Source organism: Terrapene carolina, unplaced genomic scaffold, assembly GCF_002925995.2.
Source record: "Terrapene carolina triunguis isolate 2854851 unplaced genomic scaffold, T_m_triunguis-2.0 Scaffold641, whole genome shotgun sequence".
NCBI classification, from domain to species: Eukaryota; Metazoa; Chordata; order Testudines; family Emydidae; genus Terrapene; species Terrapene triunguis.
The window spans coordinates 908883-922816 of NW_020664992.1; the positions used below are offsets into that span (position 1 = coordinate 908883).

The 13934-nt window shown below is 65.2% G+C and overlaps 1 protein-coding gene across 2 annotated transcripts in view; it reads left to right on the forward strand.

Moving 5' to 3' along the window:
* Positions 1–13698, forward strand: part of LMBR1L (limb development membrane protein 1 like) — a 16384-nt gene extending 2686 nt beyond the window's left edge. The window contains exons 2-17 of one of the 2 annotated variants that reach the window (XM_026659611.2): positions 3992–4076; positions 7992–8028; positions 8482–8621; positions 8722–8825; positions 8915–9041; positions 9447–9515; positions 10376–10440; positions 10709–10784; positions 10861–10974; positions 11122–11198; positions 11351–11428; positions 11769–11842; positions 12071–12161; positions 12651–12717; positions 12980–13141; positions 13344–13698. In XM_026659611.2, the coding sequence (XP_026515396.1) occupies positions 3992–4076; positions 7992–8028; positions 8482–8621; positions 8722–8825; positions 8915–9041; positions 9447–9515; positions 10376–10440; positions 10709–10784; positions 10861–10974; positions 11122–11198; positions 11351–11428; positions 11769–11842; positions 12071–12161; positions 12651–12717; positions 12980–13141; positions 13344–13402 (1425 nt within the window). In that variant the 3' untranslated portion in view covers positions 13403–13698. The remainder of the gene's footprint in view (positions 1–3991; positions 4077–7991; positions 8029–8481; positions 8622–8721; positions 8826–8914; positions 9042–9446; positions 9516–10375; positions 10441–10708; positions 10785–10860; positions 10975–11121; positions 11199–11350; positions 11429–11768; positions 11843–12070; positions 12162–12650; positions 12718–12979; positions 13142–13343) is intronic. The other variant, XM_026659613.2, reaches the window with a different exon arrangement.
* The last annotated feature ends 236 nt before the right edge of the window (positions 13699–13934 follow it).

The window sequence follows — 13934 nt, forward strand, 5'->3', positions numbered from 1 at the left end:
GGCCATGCTCCCTGTCTGGGGAAGAGAACCCAGGAGTCCTGGCTCCCCTATCTCTTGGTATCACCATGAGGTGACGCTGGCTCCTGTCAACTGTGGGTCCCCCAAAGAGGAGCTTTGGTGGCAGGCTGTTGGAGGTGGCGTGGAGGGCACATCCATTCGTGGAGTCGTGGGGGCCGGTTGCTTTGGGGGGCCCCACGGGGTTGGGCAGGCCTAGCAGCTAAAGCAGGGCTGTGGCTTCAGAACAGCTGGGTTCTGGTTTCCCAGCTCTGCCACTGACTCACCGTGATACCTTGGCTGAGTCACTCACCTGTGTGTGAAGGGGATGAGGATGCTGCTCTGCTGCCCCGGCGGGGTGTGGGGGAGGATCCCCAGAGGAAGGAGCACTGCTGGCCTGGGGCCCGTGGCAGGGAGGGAGGGGGGAAGTCAGAGTCCAGGACCCGCTCAACGCTTGCTGGCCCCCCCCGCCTGGCTCTGTTGCTGGGGCAGCAGAAACTCCTTTGCTTGGCACAGGCAGCAGGGAGTAACTTGACCTTCCAGCGCACAGGCTGTGCCTTGCGTAAGACTTAGCGCCTCGGAGCCAGGGGAGCTAACCCTGCTGGGAATGCAGGTGCCATGCACCGAGTGTCTCCGCTTAGCCCTTTCTCCAGGGGCTGTAAGCTGGGGGCTGGGCAGGGCATGTAGCAGCGGGGCTGGGGGACCCCCCAGATCATCCAGCGGCTTTGCATGAGGGTCTGTGCTCACTGGTGGCCCCGGGTGCTCTGCGTGTGCGGTCGCCGTGGTGCGTGGGCGCTGCTGGATGGCAGCCGAGCTCAGGCTCCGCACCTCTCCAGCCCTGTCGCCCATCGAGGAGTCCTGCTGGCTCCATCGCCCCGGGGTGCTGAGGCACTTGGGGGACGGGGTCTGGACGGTGCTGAAAGCTCCGGATGCGGTGGGGGGTTTGCAAACGGCTTTGATTTCCCTGCATCCCCGCTGCTCCCGCCACAGAATCCTGCCCGGCGTCCCTGGGATTCTGAGCTGGAAAAGACTTGGCTGGGTCCCCTCCCCGCTCTGCCAGTGGAGGAAGGGCTGGGGCATGCAGGCCAACGTGGGTACTGGCCCTGGGGCTAGGGGCCGACATGGCTGGCGGTGGCGGGAACGGGGCTGTGGGGTCCAGAAGCAGGTCTGGCCTTCGGGGCCTGCGGGTCCCTGAGGGGGTATAAAGAGCCGTGCGGAGTATTAGCTCCCTGAGGGGCATGCGGGTGTCGGGGAGGGAGGTGCTGCTCAGAACTGAGGTCCCAGCCCTTGGGTGCCTGCGGCCGCATCCGGGAGCGGCAGGCTGCTGCCCCGTACTCCCCCGGCCGTGCGCGCTCGCTCTCCGGGATGGCAGGATGCCCCGCTGGGGTGCAGGGGACTCGCTGCGGAGCCGGGATTGCCGCTTCCCGTCAAGCAGGGCTGGGGGCCGAGGGATCCTCCCGTGGGGCCTGCTGCACTTCGCAGCAGAGGGGAGAGGCTGATCTGGGGCAGAAGGGGGGACCCCGGACAGCCCCACAAATGGGCCCGTAGCAGATCCATGGACCCGGAGAGGGGCCAGGCCAGGAAGCTGAGGCCCCGCTGGCCCCTTCCGACCCTCCAGGAGGTCCCCAGCCTGAGTCCCCCGTGCCGGATCCGAACCCCGCTGCCGGCTGGACCCTTGAGCCTTCCTGTCTGTGTCCAGGCCTCTAGCAGCTGCTCTCACCGCTGCCCAGACCCGCACTGGAGAGGAGGGAGAGTTCTCGCTCTCTCATCCCTTCCCTGAAGGTGCTGGCACTGGTGGTCTAACGCTGGAGAGGTTGGTTCTCCGTGCAGCTGTCCAATCCCTGTTTGAATTCTGCTAACTCCTGTGGCAGGGAGTTCCGCAGGCTAGCTAAGTATTGTGTGATTAACAGGCTTCCTTTGTACGTATTGAACTGGCCACCCTTTAATTTCTGAACCCCTGTGTCCGAAGGGCTGGGCCCCCGTCTGCTCCCTGCTAGAGGTGCTGGCAGGCTCCCAGCAGCACGAGAGGTCAGATCGGTCTCTGCCAGCTTCTAGCACTGACCTATTAGGAGGACGTCCGAGCGGGTGTGGCCCCAGAGCCTTCAGGCAGGTGCAGCCTTCGAGCGGTTAACCCTGGGCCAGTTCTTTGAGAGCCCTAAATTTAAACCACCCAAACCTGAATGACTGCACGGCTGGTGGCTGCTGCGAGCTCCGGGCTGGGACGTCTGACGTGTGCAGCCCCTGATACCCAGGTCATTGGCATTACAGCCACTGCTGCCTCTCTGCAGAGGCATTTCCTTTGCCCGGGGAAGCAGAACCAGCCGTGCTGGGACCCAGCCTGGGTTTTCTCCAGCTGCTGAGCTTTTAGCAGCGATCGGCCGCTTCTGTCATTGGGGTTTCAACCCCTTCGCCCCACGCGCCAGGCTTGGCGGCTCTAGGAGGGGCTGGCCTGCCAGCGGGTCCTGCTGCTTCTGGAGGGGTTCAGGTTGTGCTGATGTCCAAGGAGTCTCCAGGCCTGCTAGGGCACGGTCCAGAGTGCAGTGGGGAATGAGTTTGTGGTGATGCAATGCAACCTTTGCGCCCGGTCTGTCTGACACGGGCTGCGAGTGATCAAAGGTCCTTGTGTTCTTAAAACGTCGCCTGCTCTGCGTGGACCTCGGAGCGCGGCTCGGGGCGGGTGAGCGGTGTTCCCAGGTGCTGCCTGCGGCTCCGTGAGGGACTTTGCCGGCTTCCTTCCAATCACTGCCATGGCTCTAGTGCCGGTGGCAGGCGGGACTGACTGCACCAGGCCCCGTGTGTGTGTGTGTGTGTGTGTGTGTGGCACATGCTTCCCTGGGCCCCTCTGAATCCCCCAAGAAGAGGTAAAGTCCAGAGCAAGGGCATTCTATGTGGCCAGACGTCTGTCCTGCTTGGCGCGGCCTGGCTTGGACCCGGCAGAGAGGAATGCCAGCAGTGAGCCAGGCTGACTGTAGTGTCGCGGTTACCAGGCCCCAGTGACCCATTCGGAGCCTAAATACCTTTGTGGGCCTGGGCCAAAATCTCCTCTGTTTGTTCAGAGACTGATTTCTCCAGCTTGCCCTGAGATTTATCCCCCCCCCACGCCCTGCTCCAATTGCCCCTGCAAAATGCAACCCCCCCAACACAATCCCCTCCCTCCCTGCCCCTGTCCTGTCGCCCTCTGCGGCGAATACCAGGTTACGGGCTGAGCGCACAGCCAGGGCTCACGGGCCATTCTAGGCCGACGGATGCTGTGGAGTGGCAGGGCCCAGTGTGGGGCAGAATCTGACAATGGACCTGGCGGCGTCCTGAGCCACTCGGCCAAGGGAGCCCCAGAAACGTGTCCTGGGGGCGTCAAAAGATCTGGGCAAAATGTCTGGAAATTCTGGCATGTGCATGTGCAGGGCCTCTGGGCCACCGCGCTGGTCACAGCCGCGGTGCAAAGGGGACGCTGCTGGGGGTGGCTGAGCGGATCTGGGGGTGGCCACTTCGTGGGAGGTTCCCTTGTAGGTCCAGGCCCGGACTTCCTAAAAGAGCCCAGGCTGGCAGCTCTGGGTTGGAGGGTAACTTTAAACTGGAGCTGCGTCACCCCCGCACCTCCCCTTCTGCTCGGGCACCGGTGGGACAGCAGCTGCAGGGGCAACCCACAAGGGCCTCGGGGCTGCAGGGTGTCCCATCTCCAGCTGGGATGGAGTCAGGCAGAAATCGGTATAGAAGCCCTGTCCCCGCCCCCAGTGCAACGCTGGGTATTGTGTGGTGGGCAGGCCGGGGGCTGCTGTCCTGCGAGATACCCAGCGCGAGCTGCTCCTGGCGGGGGCACCACAGCTCTGCGCTGGGATCCTGCCCGGGGTGTCGGCGCTTTCCCTACAGCTGCTCTTCAGGGCTTGGATAGTAGCAAATGTGGGGGTGGATTGAGGGGGGGAATGGGGAGCGCAGGGGGGGGGGAATCCAGGTGCCTGGGCCACCTCTGACCCATGTGTCCCTCCCTCCCTCTCTGCAGATCTGCACGCTGCTCTTCGCCAGCCTCTACATCCTGTGCCACTTCATCATAACCCGCTTCAAGAAGCATGCGGACTTCACCGCAGGTAACCGGCCGGGCCCCCGCTCCTGGCTCCGGCTGCCCCTTCCTGCACGGGGCAGTGCCCGGCTCCGAGCCACGGCTCCATCCCCGGGAGTGGCAGACCCATGCGCCCTGGCCTCCCTGTGCGTGGTGTGGGAGGGACAGCGTTTGTTGAATTCCAACTCCTAGGCCCCCAGCAGCCCCCCCGCCCCGAGCTGCTTGAGCCAGGGGCCGAACCTCCTGCAGCAGCTTTGCTGTGTTGTTTGGTGCATCCCCTGGGGAGACCCCGTCCCGCTGGGGAGGGCCCCTCTTGGTTTGTTTACATCGCTGCTGTGTTGTGGTTGCCATGGACAACATCCCCCCCCCCCCCAGGGAGCTGGGCTCAGAGACCAGCATCTCCCGAGTGTTGCCCGGGTGCTGTCGCTAAGCGCGGCGGCGTCACCATGGTGTTTCCCTCCCCGGGCTGTGCAGCGAGCCCAGAGCCAGATGTCAGGAGGCCGGGGGGAGGAGCAGGGAGATGGGGCCGAAACACCAGGCCCCCCCTGGCAGAGCCTGTGGCAGGAGAGCTGCCTAGTGGCCTCTCCGCCTGACCCAGCACCGTCCTTGTCCTCCCTGAGGAGTTGTCTTACCAAAGGCCGAACCCGTCCCGTCCCCGGGGTTCCCCCCACCGTGCTGGGGGCTGCATGAGATGGAGCCGGGCTGCCCGGCATCCTGTGAGCTGGGGCGGGCAGGAGCCGAGGGGGCGTCTGGGCACAGAATGGGGGAGGGGGCTGCAGGCTCTGGCGAGAGCCGGGAAGGGGACCCTCTGCCCCCCGCCAGCCCTGCATCTCTGAGCGGAAGCTGCGCTCCCTGGGGAGCAGCCCAGCGCCGAGGGTCAGCGTGGGGCTTGTGGGCGACAGGCTGGCGTATTCTGTGCCGTGGGTGCACGGGTATCCTTGGCTGTGCGTTGGGGGGTGTAGCGCGTTCTCTGCCAACTTCCCTCACACACGACTCCCCTGGGGGGGGTCTGCGGACCCCTGGATCTGGCCCGACGCGCTGCGTTCCCCGGGCACAGACCCCCGTGTGGTCAGGGACTCGTGTGCTGAGGCCGGGTCTTGGCTTCCGCCGTGCCTGGCAGGGGTCCCCGGGCTGCTCCCTGCTGGCTTGGGAGGGGGCCCGCATCTCCCAGTGCTGTGTGCACCCCGGCTCTCGCCAGGGCCTGCTGGCGGGGCTATAAATAAATAAGCATTGGCCCATACGTCCCCCCCTCTGCCCGCCCTGCACATGTTGACCCCGGCTCCTCTGGCCACCTGCTGTCTTGCCCTCCCCCCACGACGCTCCTTTGCCCCCACAAGCCAGGCTGTGTGGCTCAGGGCCCAAGCATCTGGTCTGAAATCCAGATGGTGCATTTCCCAGTCGAGTGAAAGCTCCACTGTCTGTCGCGTCTGGCCTTGCCCTGGGGCTGGGGGTGGAGCGGGGTGCCCCCTAGGGTGGGGGTCCGTGCCCTGGCAGCGACCCTCCTGGCGGAGTTGCAGGCCCCGACTCCTCAGCTCCCGAGCTGGACGGGGCGGCTTGTCTCGCCTCCCGCTCCGTTCTCCAGTCAGGTCCTGAGCAGGTAACGCTGCAGCCTGGGCGAGCGGCGCGGCGGGGGGCCAGCATGGAAACACACGGTGGAGATTCAGTCAGGAGAGCGCTTCCCTCTGAGCCAAAGCCGGTCTCTGGGGGAGGGCGTGAAACCGAGCTCCTGGCCTGGTGGTGGAGATCCCGGGATCCTTTTCGTGAGAGTCGGGGTCTTGTGTCCTACATGCTGGCCAAATTCCACGTGAATCCTGCTGCGCCCATGTCAGTGGGCTGCGGGATGGGCAGCGATGCTGTGGGCTGTTAATCAGCGGCCGGGCCCCACCCCAGAGGTGGCTGCTTTTCAGGCTGAGGGAAGCAATCCCTTACCTGCTGTGTGCGGAGGATGAGGCTTAACTGGTGTCTGTAAAGGGCTTTGGCTGAGAGAGGAGGGGGTATTGCAGGGGCTTGGGGTGGGGGGTTGACAATGCTTGTATGCCTTGCTCCCCTTCCCCGCTGCACTGCCCCCCCCCCCCCCCGGCTCGCTGGCTCTTTTCCATGGGAGTTGCTACCCCTGAGGAAACTCTGCCCTGAATAGCTTTCCTGATGGGACCATTCCACCCTCAGCCAGGGTCTCTGGGTGCCCTGTGGGGCTGGCCTGCCTTGGGGACCGCCAGTGTGGGCGTGCTGCCGCAGGGCAGGGGGTGACAGCCCCGGTGCGCTGCCCCTGCTTTGGGGGTGCTTGGGGCGAGGTCTGCCTGGGCAGACAAGTCCTTGGAAATGTAGCCTCCCTGTTCCCCTGCCCTGTGCTCTCGCTGAGCCGCTTTCCCGCAGTTCTTTGGGCAGCATTTCCATAGTTTTTACTGCTGCCCTGCAGCGGCCCTGGTGCCGACCCCTGTGCTGTGCCGGCACTGAGTCGCCTGCCGCACGGACAGGTTCCGGGGTGCGAGGAACGGCTGCTGCAGCCGGGGTTGGGGGGCTTGGTGAGCGTCGGGGGATGGGAACTGGGCTGTGAGCATTCGGGTTGGCACGGAGCTGGGAGGGGCTGGCCAGGGAGCAGGAGGAGAGGAGACGTGTGACCTGAATACGGATGGGAGCTGCTGCCGGCTTGGTGGGAGTGAAGGCGGAGATGGGGGAGGGGGCTGCTGAGCCCTTTGTTAGGAGGTGCTATCTTGATATAGCCCCCCTGCTCCCCCCAGCCCCTTCCCCTTTTCCCATCGCTCAGCCCCCAGCAGCCTCGGGGTTGGTTGGTGTAGTGAAATCCAAGCCCAGGATGATTCCTGGGGGTCGGGGTGGGGGCTGCGCCTGGGCTGGGCAGAGCTGGCCCCGGCCTATGTTGCTGCCCAGGAGATCTGTGCACAGGCCCGGGGGGCGTCAGGCAGCCAGGTACAGCCCCCAGGAGCCTGCCTTGGGGAGACACCAGCGGGCACCTGGGCTGGTCTGAGTCACCGTTGCCCCCGTCTCTTCGCTGCGCGTGGGTGGCAATGGAGGTGCCCACGTTCCTGTCCCTGCCGGTTCGGGGTGCCAATCGCTGCTTGATGGGTCGGCTCCTTTACTAAGAAAATGGCAAATAATCCCAGTCCACCAGATTTACCGAGTGTGAGCCAGATCAGTGAGCACAAATACAGAGAGGGGGCTAAATCTTCCCCAAGCCAGGGCTACAGCATTGGGACGCAGCTGAGGTGTGTGTCTGTCTGTCTACACACACTTCTTAGCCTGTTACCCTGGGCACAAACTCCCCAAAATGACTTGGTCCTAGTACTTCAGTTCCTGGGCACTCTGCCCTTGCTGTCCCGGGCTGTTGGAAATCCGCGCTGTTTTTAGCAACAATTCTGTCTGTTCTTATTATTGTCTCAAACCTCAGCACAGTTCTCTGCGTGCCCCCAGAACAAAAGCATCCGCGTGGTTTTTAATGTGGCTCGGTACAGAGATGCTGGGGACAAGGGCTCGCTTTAGCAGAAGTTTGGATTCTCTTAAAAACACCTAATATTGGCTGAATAATTCTGGTCCCAGTGCTCTCCGGCCCCGGCCCTGCGCCAGGACATCCAGCTGCAGGGCAGTGAGGGAAGGGTCTGTCTGGGACAAGCTGCGAGCCGGGGTATTCCGGCAGCTCCTGGGACCCCCGCTGCGACCTGGTGCAGAGAGACCCTGCCCCCAAGCAGTGCCCATTTCCCGTAGGTGAGGCAGACAGAGGCCCCTTCTCCCCATCTTAGCGCTGGGGGAAGAGGGGCTTCGCCCTGGCCCTCGCCGGCGTCGCTAGCAGAGCCACGAAACCTCCCACCACACCCACCCCACAAAACCGAGTTGCGGCTCTTGGCCGAAGCTGCCCCAACTCTGCCCCGTGAGGTGTAACGAGCGTGAGGGTCTCGGCCGAGCTGACTGGATTTCTCCCCCCTCTCTGCAGTTGAGGATGACGAGGATGCTGCTGTCGACAGAATTGCGTAAGTTTCTGGCTGTCCTTCACCCCTTCCTGTATTGACGCACTTCCCACCCAGCGTGCTGGGACAGGGATCGCAGCTTGAGCAGGGGGGTGGGGCTCAGGACTCCTGGGTTCTATCCCCGGCTCGGGGGGGAGGGGAGGGCCAGCGGCTAACGCATCTCTCCCCGAGGCACGTGCTGGTTTGAGTCTCACTGGGCTGCTCTGCGCACTGAGACCTGGCAGAACTCGTGTCACCGGCTGCCTCGGGGCGAGGAGCGTCTGGCACTTGCCCCGGGGTGCTGCCTGCTCACATTCCAGCCATGGCGGGGGCTGCCGCCTCTCCCACAGCCCTGTCCCCTCGCTGGCTCTGCCCTGCACCCTGGGGGCCATTCGGGGGGCTGGCTGGGGTAGGGGCGGAGGAGTCGCGTGGGGGCAGGGCAAGGCTCATGCACGTTCACCCCCTCCGCCCCCCCAGGCTGTCGATGTGCACCTTCACGCTGGCCGTCTCGCTGGGCGCCGTCCTGCTGCTGCCCTTCTCCATCCTCACCAACGAGGTGCTGCTGCTCTTCCCGCACAACTACTACATCCAGTGGCTGAACGGCTCCCTGATCCACGGTGAGCGCCCGCCCCGCTGCCCGGGCGGCTCTGCCCCGGAGCTCACGCTGGCCTGGGGCTGGTCCTGGGGGGCTGTGCTAACCTGCCCGTCTCTCTCCAGGCCTCTGGAATCTGGTCTTCCTCTTCTCCAACCTCTCCCTGGTCTTCCTCATGCCCTTCGCGTATTTCTTCACCGAGGCCGAGGGCTTCGCGGGATCCAAGAAGGTACCAGCTGCCCGGCCCGTCTCCTCCCCTCCCCCCCCCCCCCCCCGGTGCCACCCGCTCCGGGTTAAACTCTCGCCCTCCCCTCGCAGGGCATCCTGGCCCGAGTCTACGAAACCTTCGTGGTGCTCCTGCTGCTGACCCTGCTGGTGCTGGGGATGGTCTGGGTGGCGTCGGCCATTGTGGACGAGGACGCGGGCAGCCGGGAATCCCTCTATGGCGAGTGACCGGGGCGGTGATGGTGGGAGGGGGTGTTTTCCCAGCTCTGGGAACAGGGAGTATGTTCCAGGGGCTGGGCCCGGACTCCTGGGTTGAATTTTTCATCTCTGCCAGTGGCTTGTTATGAGAGGGGCAAAACTCTGCCCTGCCCCATGCCTCAGTTTCCCTATCTGCATAGTGGGGTGATTGGTACCCCCCCTTGCTGTGATGCTCTGGGGTCAAAGGATGACACTACCTATCAGGGGTGCTGTTTAATGCCCCCCCCCCCCCCCCCCACTCTGCTCCGCTGGGAGTGACCGTCTCCTGCTGAGTGCCAAGGAATCCCAGCCCCCTGCACTGAGGGTCTCCCAGGCCCCCGGCGTACCCCAGCCTGGGTGTGTAACTTTAACCCTCTCCTCTCCACAGACCTGTGGGAATACTACCTCCCCTACCTCTACTCCTGCATCTCGCTCTTCGGGGTGCTGCTGCTGTTGTGTAAGTGGCGGTTTGATTGCTTTGGGGGCGGAGGGGGGATCTGTGGGGTCCAAGCTGAGTTACCAGCCCTCCCCCCCCCAAGCAAATGCAAGGGGGCAGGCTGGCTATATGGTTGGGGTGCCGGGCTGGGATCCCGGAGACCTGGCTTCTGTTCCTGTCTCTGACACAGACTGCCTAGGTGACCTGGGGGGGTGTCGCATAGTTCGACTGGGAGCTTTCTGGGACAGGGTCTGTCCCCTCCCCCGAACAAAGGCCCCTGTAGCCAGACTCTGCCTCCAGCCCTGATCCCTGCATCTCCTGCTCGGTCTCCTGGACGTTTTCGAGCTGGCTCTGGTCCGGAAAAGTCCTGCTGCGAACACAGAGGCCGGAATTTCCCACCCCCCGACCTGGATAACCTCTGGGTGGATTTTTCTGACCAGTCCCTTTCGGGTGGTGCCGGGGTCTCCGTGACGGACAGGCCAGGTACCCACAGGGTGGAGCGTGCACTCTAGCCAGGCTGGCACCTGGAGGGGGCAGTGCCCCTCCCGGACACCCTGCCACGCCTCATGGCCATGGAACAGCGGCTGTGTTCATCAGAGGGGTCACCCGCTGCTCTCCGAGCCCGATCCGGGTTAGGGAAGGAACTTGCGGGGGGGATTTCAGGGCAGGGGCCTGTTGTCCCAGCCCAGAGCTGCCTCTCCAGCTCTGGGTGCCGAGACCACGCAGGCCCCAGGCTCGAACCCGCCCTGCTGGCATGAACAGACGGGGCCCAGTCCCTTGGGTTCCTTTTGCCAATAGAATGGCGCCCCCTGCTGGTGGAAGGGGGGCGGGGGTGCCGGTGCCTGTTCTCACCCTACTCCTTTGCTCTGTGCCCCCCGCAGTGTGCACGCCCGTCGGCCTCTCCCGCATGTTCACCGTCACCGGGAAGCTGCTGGTCAAGCCCCGGGTAAGGCTCCCTGGTCCTGCCCTCGCCCCATCTCCTGCGCCCCCACCGCCGCGGGGGACCCCCTTGTTTGCTTGGGGCCAAGCCCCCACTGGGTGCCGGCTGGGGGGGCAGCCGTTCCAGTCTCTCCCTGCGCTGTGGGGGACCCGGCAGGGGTTGGGGTGTCCGTGGGTCGAGCCCTCAGTGGGGGAGGGACGGGGTGTTGCTCCCCCAGCTGCGTGGTGGCTAACGGGCTCCGTGCTCTCTCGGCCCCCCCCCCCCCCCCCCCCAGCTGCTGGAGGATCTGGACGAGCAGCTGAACTGCACAAGGTTCGAGGAAGCCGCCCTCTCCCGCAAGATCTCTGCCAGTGAGTGTCCCCCATCCCCCGCCCCCGGGCTCGCTCCAACGGGCCCCTTCCCGGGGGGGCTCAGCCCCCCCCCCAGTTCATCCCTCAGGACTCTCTCCTTCTGCAGGCCCCACCTCCTGCTGGCTCAGCTTGAACGCGGCTCTGCTCCGGGAGCGGTTCCTGGCCATCCAGAGCCGGAGACTGGCGCTGGGTAAGGAGCGGGGGTGGGGAGGGGGCGGAGCCGGACTCCTGGGTTCTCTCCCTGCTTGCTGGGCGGTGAGATCAGTTGGATGCTCTGATCTGGGGGGGTGGAGCCGCGACCATTGCTCACCTGGGGGTGTCCTGTGCTTCCCGGCAGAGCTGCGGCGTGGTGCCTCGCCCTGGCAGCGGAACCTGGGCTACCCCCTGGCCATGCTGTGCCTCCTGGCGCTGACGGTAGGTGCTGCGGGGGGGGCTGATGTCTGTGTCTCAGTTTCCCTGCTTGTTGGGGGGGGGGGGGGGGATTCTCTGTGGAGCCCCCGGGGGAAGGAGCCCCCCCGAGGGTGCCGGGAGGAGGCCGCACTGACCTCCCGTCTGGTCCTTCCCAGGGCATCGCCGTGCTCGTGGTCTGTTTCCATACGCTGGAGCTGCTGCTGGATGACGCTGCCATGCCGCGGGGGATCCAGGTACCGCGGGAGGGGGTCTGAGCGGAGTTTAACCCTTCCCTCTCTGCCCTGGGCCCAGGCATGAAACAAGTTTGCTGGGTCTTAGCCCAGCTCCCAATAGACGCACCATCAGCAACAGGGAGACCCAGCTATCTAGCCCCATAGCAAGGCCCCTCCAGGTCGGGGGCGGGAGGTTCACCCTGCACTACATGGATCCAGGGAGGGGGAAGTGCTCACCAGGTGACCGCGTGAAGGGGCTCCGGGACGTCCTGTGACACCAGCCCAGAGCTGGCTGATCGGTTCCTGCTCCAATCTGCCCCCCGCCCTGACCCCCTTCTCTGCTCTCTCTCTCTCCCTGCAGGACGCGCCCCTGGGGCAGGCCTCCTTCTCCATCTTTGGGTCCTTCGGTGCCGCCCTGCAGGTGGTTCTCATCTTGTATCCTTGGGGTGCGCAGCCCCAGCCCCTCTGTCTGATCCCTGCAGGGGGGCTGCTCTCTCTGGGCCTTCGGGAGCAGGGCCTGGGTTTGAAGTATCAGCAAGCCCAGTGCCCCCCTTCCCTGCCCCTCTGGGTGCTGTGCCCACAGCCCAGACCCTGCATCGGCTCCCTGGGCCCAACAGATCTCCCCTCCCCACTCCGTTATTCCTCCTTAACCCCTGGACTCAGCTATCTAATGGTCTCCTCCGTCGTGGGCTTCTACAGCTCCCCCATGTTCACCAGGCTGCTCCCTGCGAGGCAGGATACCCCCATGACCAAGGTAAGTGGTACCTGCCCCTCCGCCACCAGGTGCCCCCTGCCCCAGTGCAGGGCCGCTTCCTACCCGCAGGCAGCCACTGGGGACCACGGTGCCCTGGGCCCAGGACGCCTGGGTTCTCTTCCCGGCCCTGCTGCTGGGGGCGGCTGCACTGCATCATCTCGCCACACGAGGGCGCCATGCACCCGGCACCAGGCTGGATGGGGAGAAGCCCAGTTGTGAGCTGCCCCCTGTCAGATGCCCCCCAGCAAGACGTGGCCGCTCAGCGGGAGCCCCCCACGCGCCCCAGGGCCAGAGTCCAGCTGGGGATCTTGGTTCCCTAATTCTAGGGGTGGGGCCACAGGTGTCTGGTGGCTCGCTGGGCGGCGGATACGGAGTTGCTGCGGTGATCGGGGGGGCGGGAGGGGTCCTGTGCCCATACTGGGGTGCAGCACCCGTGGGGGCAGGGGGAGTCCGGCTCCCAGGTTCAAGGCCTGTCTCTCCCCTGCCCAGATCATTGGGAACTGCGTGTCCTTGCTGGTGCTCAGCTCCGCGCTGCCCGTCTTCTCCAGGACACTGGGTGAGTCTCGCGCGCCCCTGGGGTGGGACTGAGTGGCTCCCGATACGCACTGGGCCAGCAGAACTGCCCCATCCAGTTTGCTGGGGGTTGGAGCTCTGGAGCAGCTGCTGTGGGGCTGTAGGTCGGGATTGAGGGGCAGAGGCAGAGCTGGAATAACAAGGGGCTGTGGGTCAGGAAGGGGGGGGGGGGGGGGGGGGTGCGGGGGGGGGTGCAGTGGGGCCCAGCCTCTCTGAGGGGAGCGCTCAGCCTCTCTCTCTTGCAGGAATCACGCGGTTTGACCTCCTGGGCGACTTCGGCAGATTTAACTGGCTGGGGAATTTCTACATCGTTTTCCTCTACAACATGCTCTTCGCCACCCTCACCACCCTGTGCCTGGTGAAGAAGTTTACATGGGCCGTGCGGGCCGAGCTCATCCGAGCCTTTGGTGAGTCCTGGGCCCCCCGCTACCCGTGGGGGAGCCGGTCCCCGGGCCAGGAAGCCTGGGCTGTCAGTGTCCCTGGGGGAGGCGATTGGCCGGTGAGCCGGGGCTGTGGGTGAATGGGCTCCTGGCCCCAGCCCAGGCCCTGGGTGATGGGCAGGGAGCGGAAATGTCAGCATAGCCCCTAATCAGTGTCTTTCCCCCCCAGGTTTGCACAAGCTGCCCCTGCCCGTGACACGCACCCGCCAGCCCAGCAAACTCTGCTAGGACGAGTGTGGCGCCAGCCAACGGCTGGGACGTGGGGGATACGCCCCCGTGGGGCGGGGGGGGGGGGCAGCCCCACCCTGACTCGATAGATTTATTTGGGTCTCCTGCATTCTGAGCCGAAGGACCATGGACCCTGCGGAAGGGGCGGGGCCTGTCTGACTTCCCCCTCGTCTGCTTCTGACCAATGGCCTGCGGCCGAGAAGGGGCCAGTAGCCTGCTGTGGTGCTGATGCTGCATTGGGATGTGGGGCAGCGAGGGGGCCCCGTCCCGGGGTGGGGAGACAGGAGAATGCCGTGCTGCTGCTGAGCAGTGCCGCCCCCACCGCTGGAGCCTCCTGGGGGGGATGGCCGCTCCAGGTACCCTGCAGGAAGATGTATGGGATTATAATGGGAGCTGATGGCCAGCACGGGGTGCTGGGGGGAGGGGGTAGGGCCTTGGCTGTGGGGGGCTCCTGGCTAGTCCAGCCCCAGCCTCTCCCAGCAGGGGCGCTGTGGGGAGCGGGGGCTGAGCAGGTGCCGAAGTTGCCTCACGG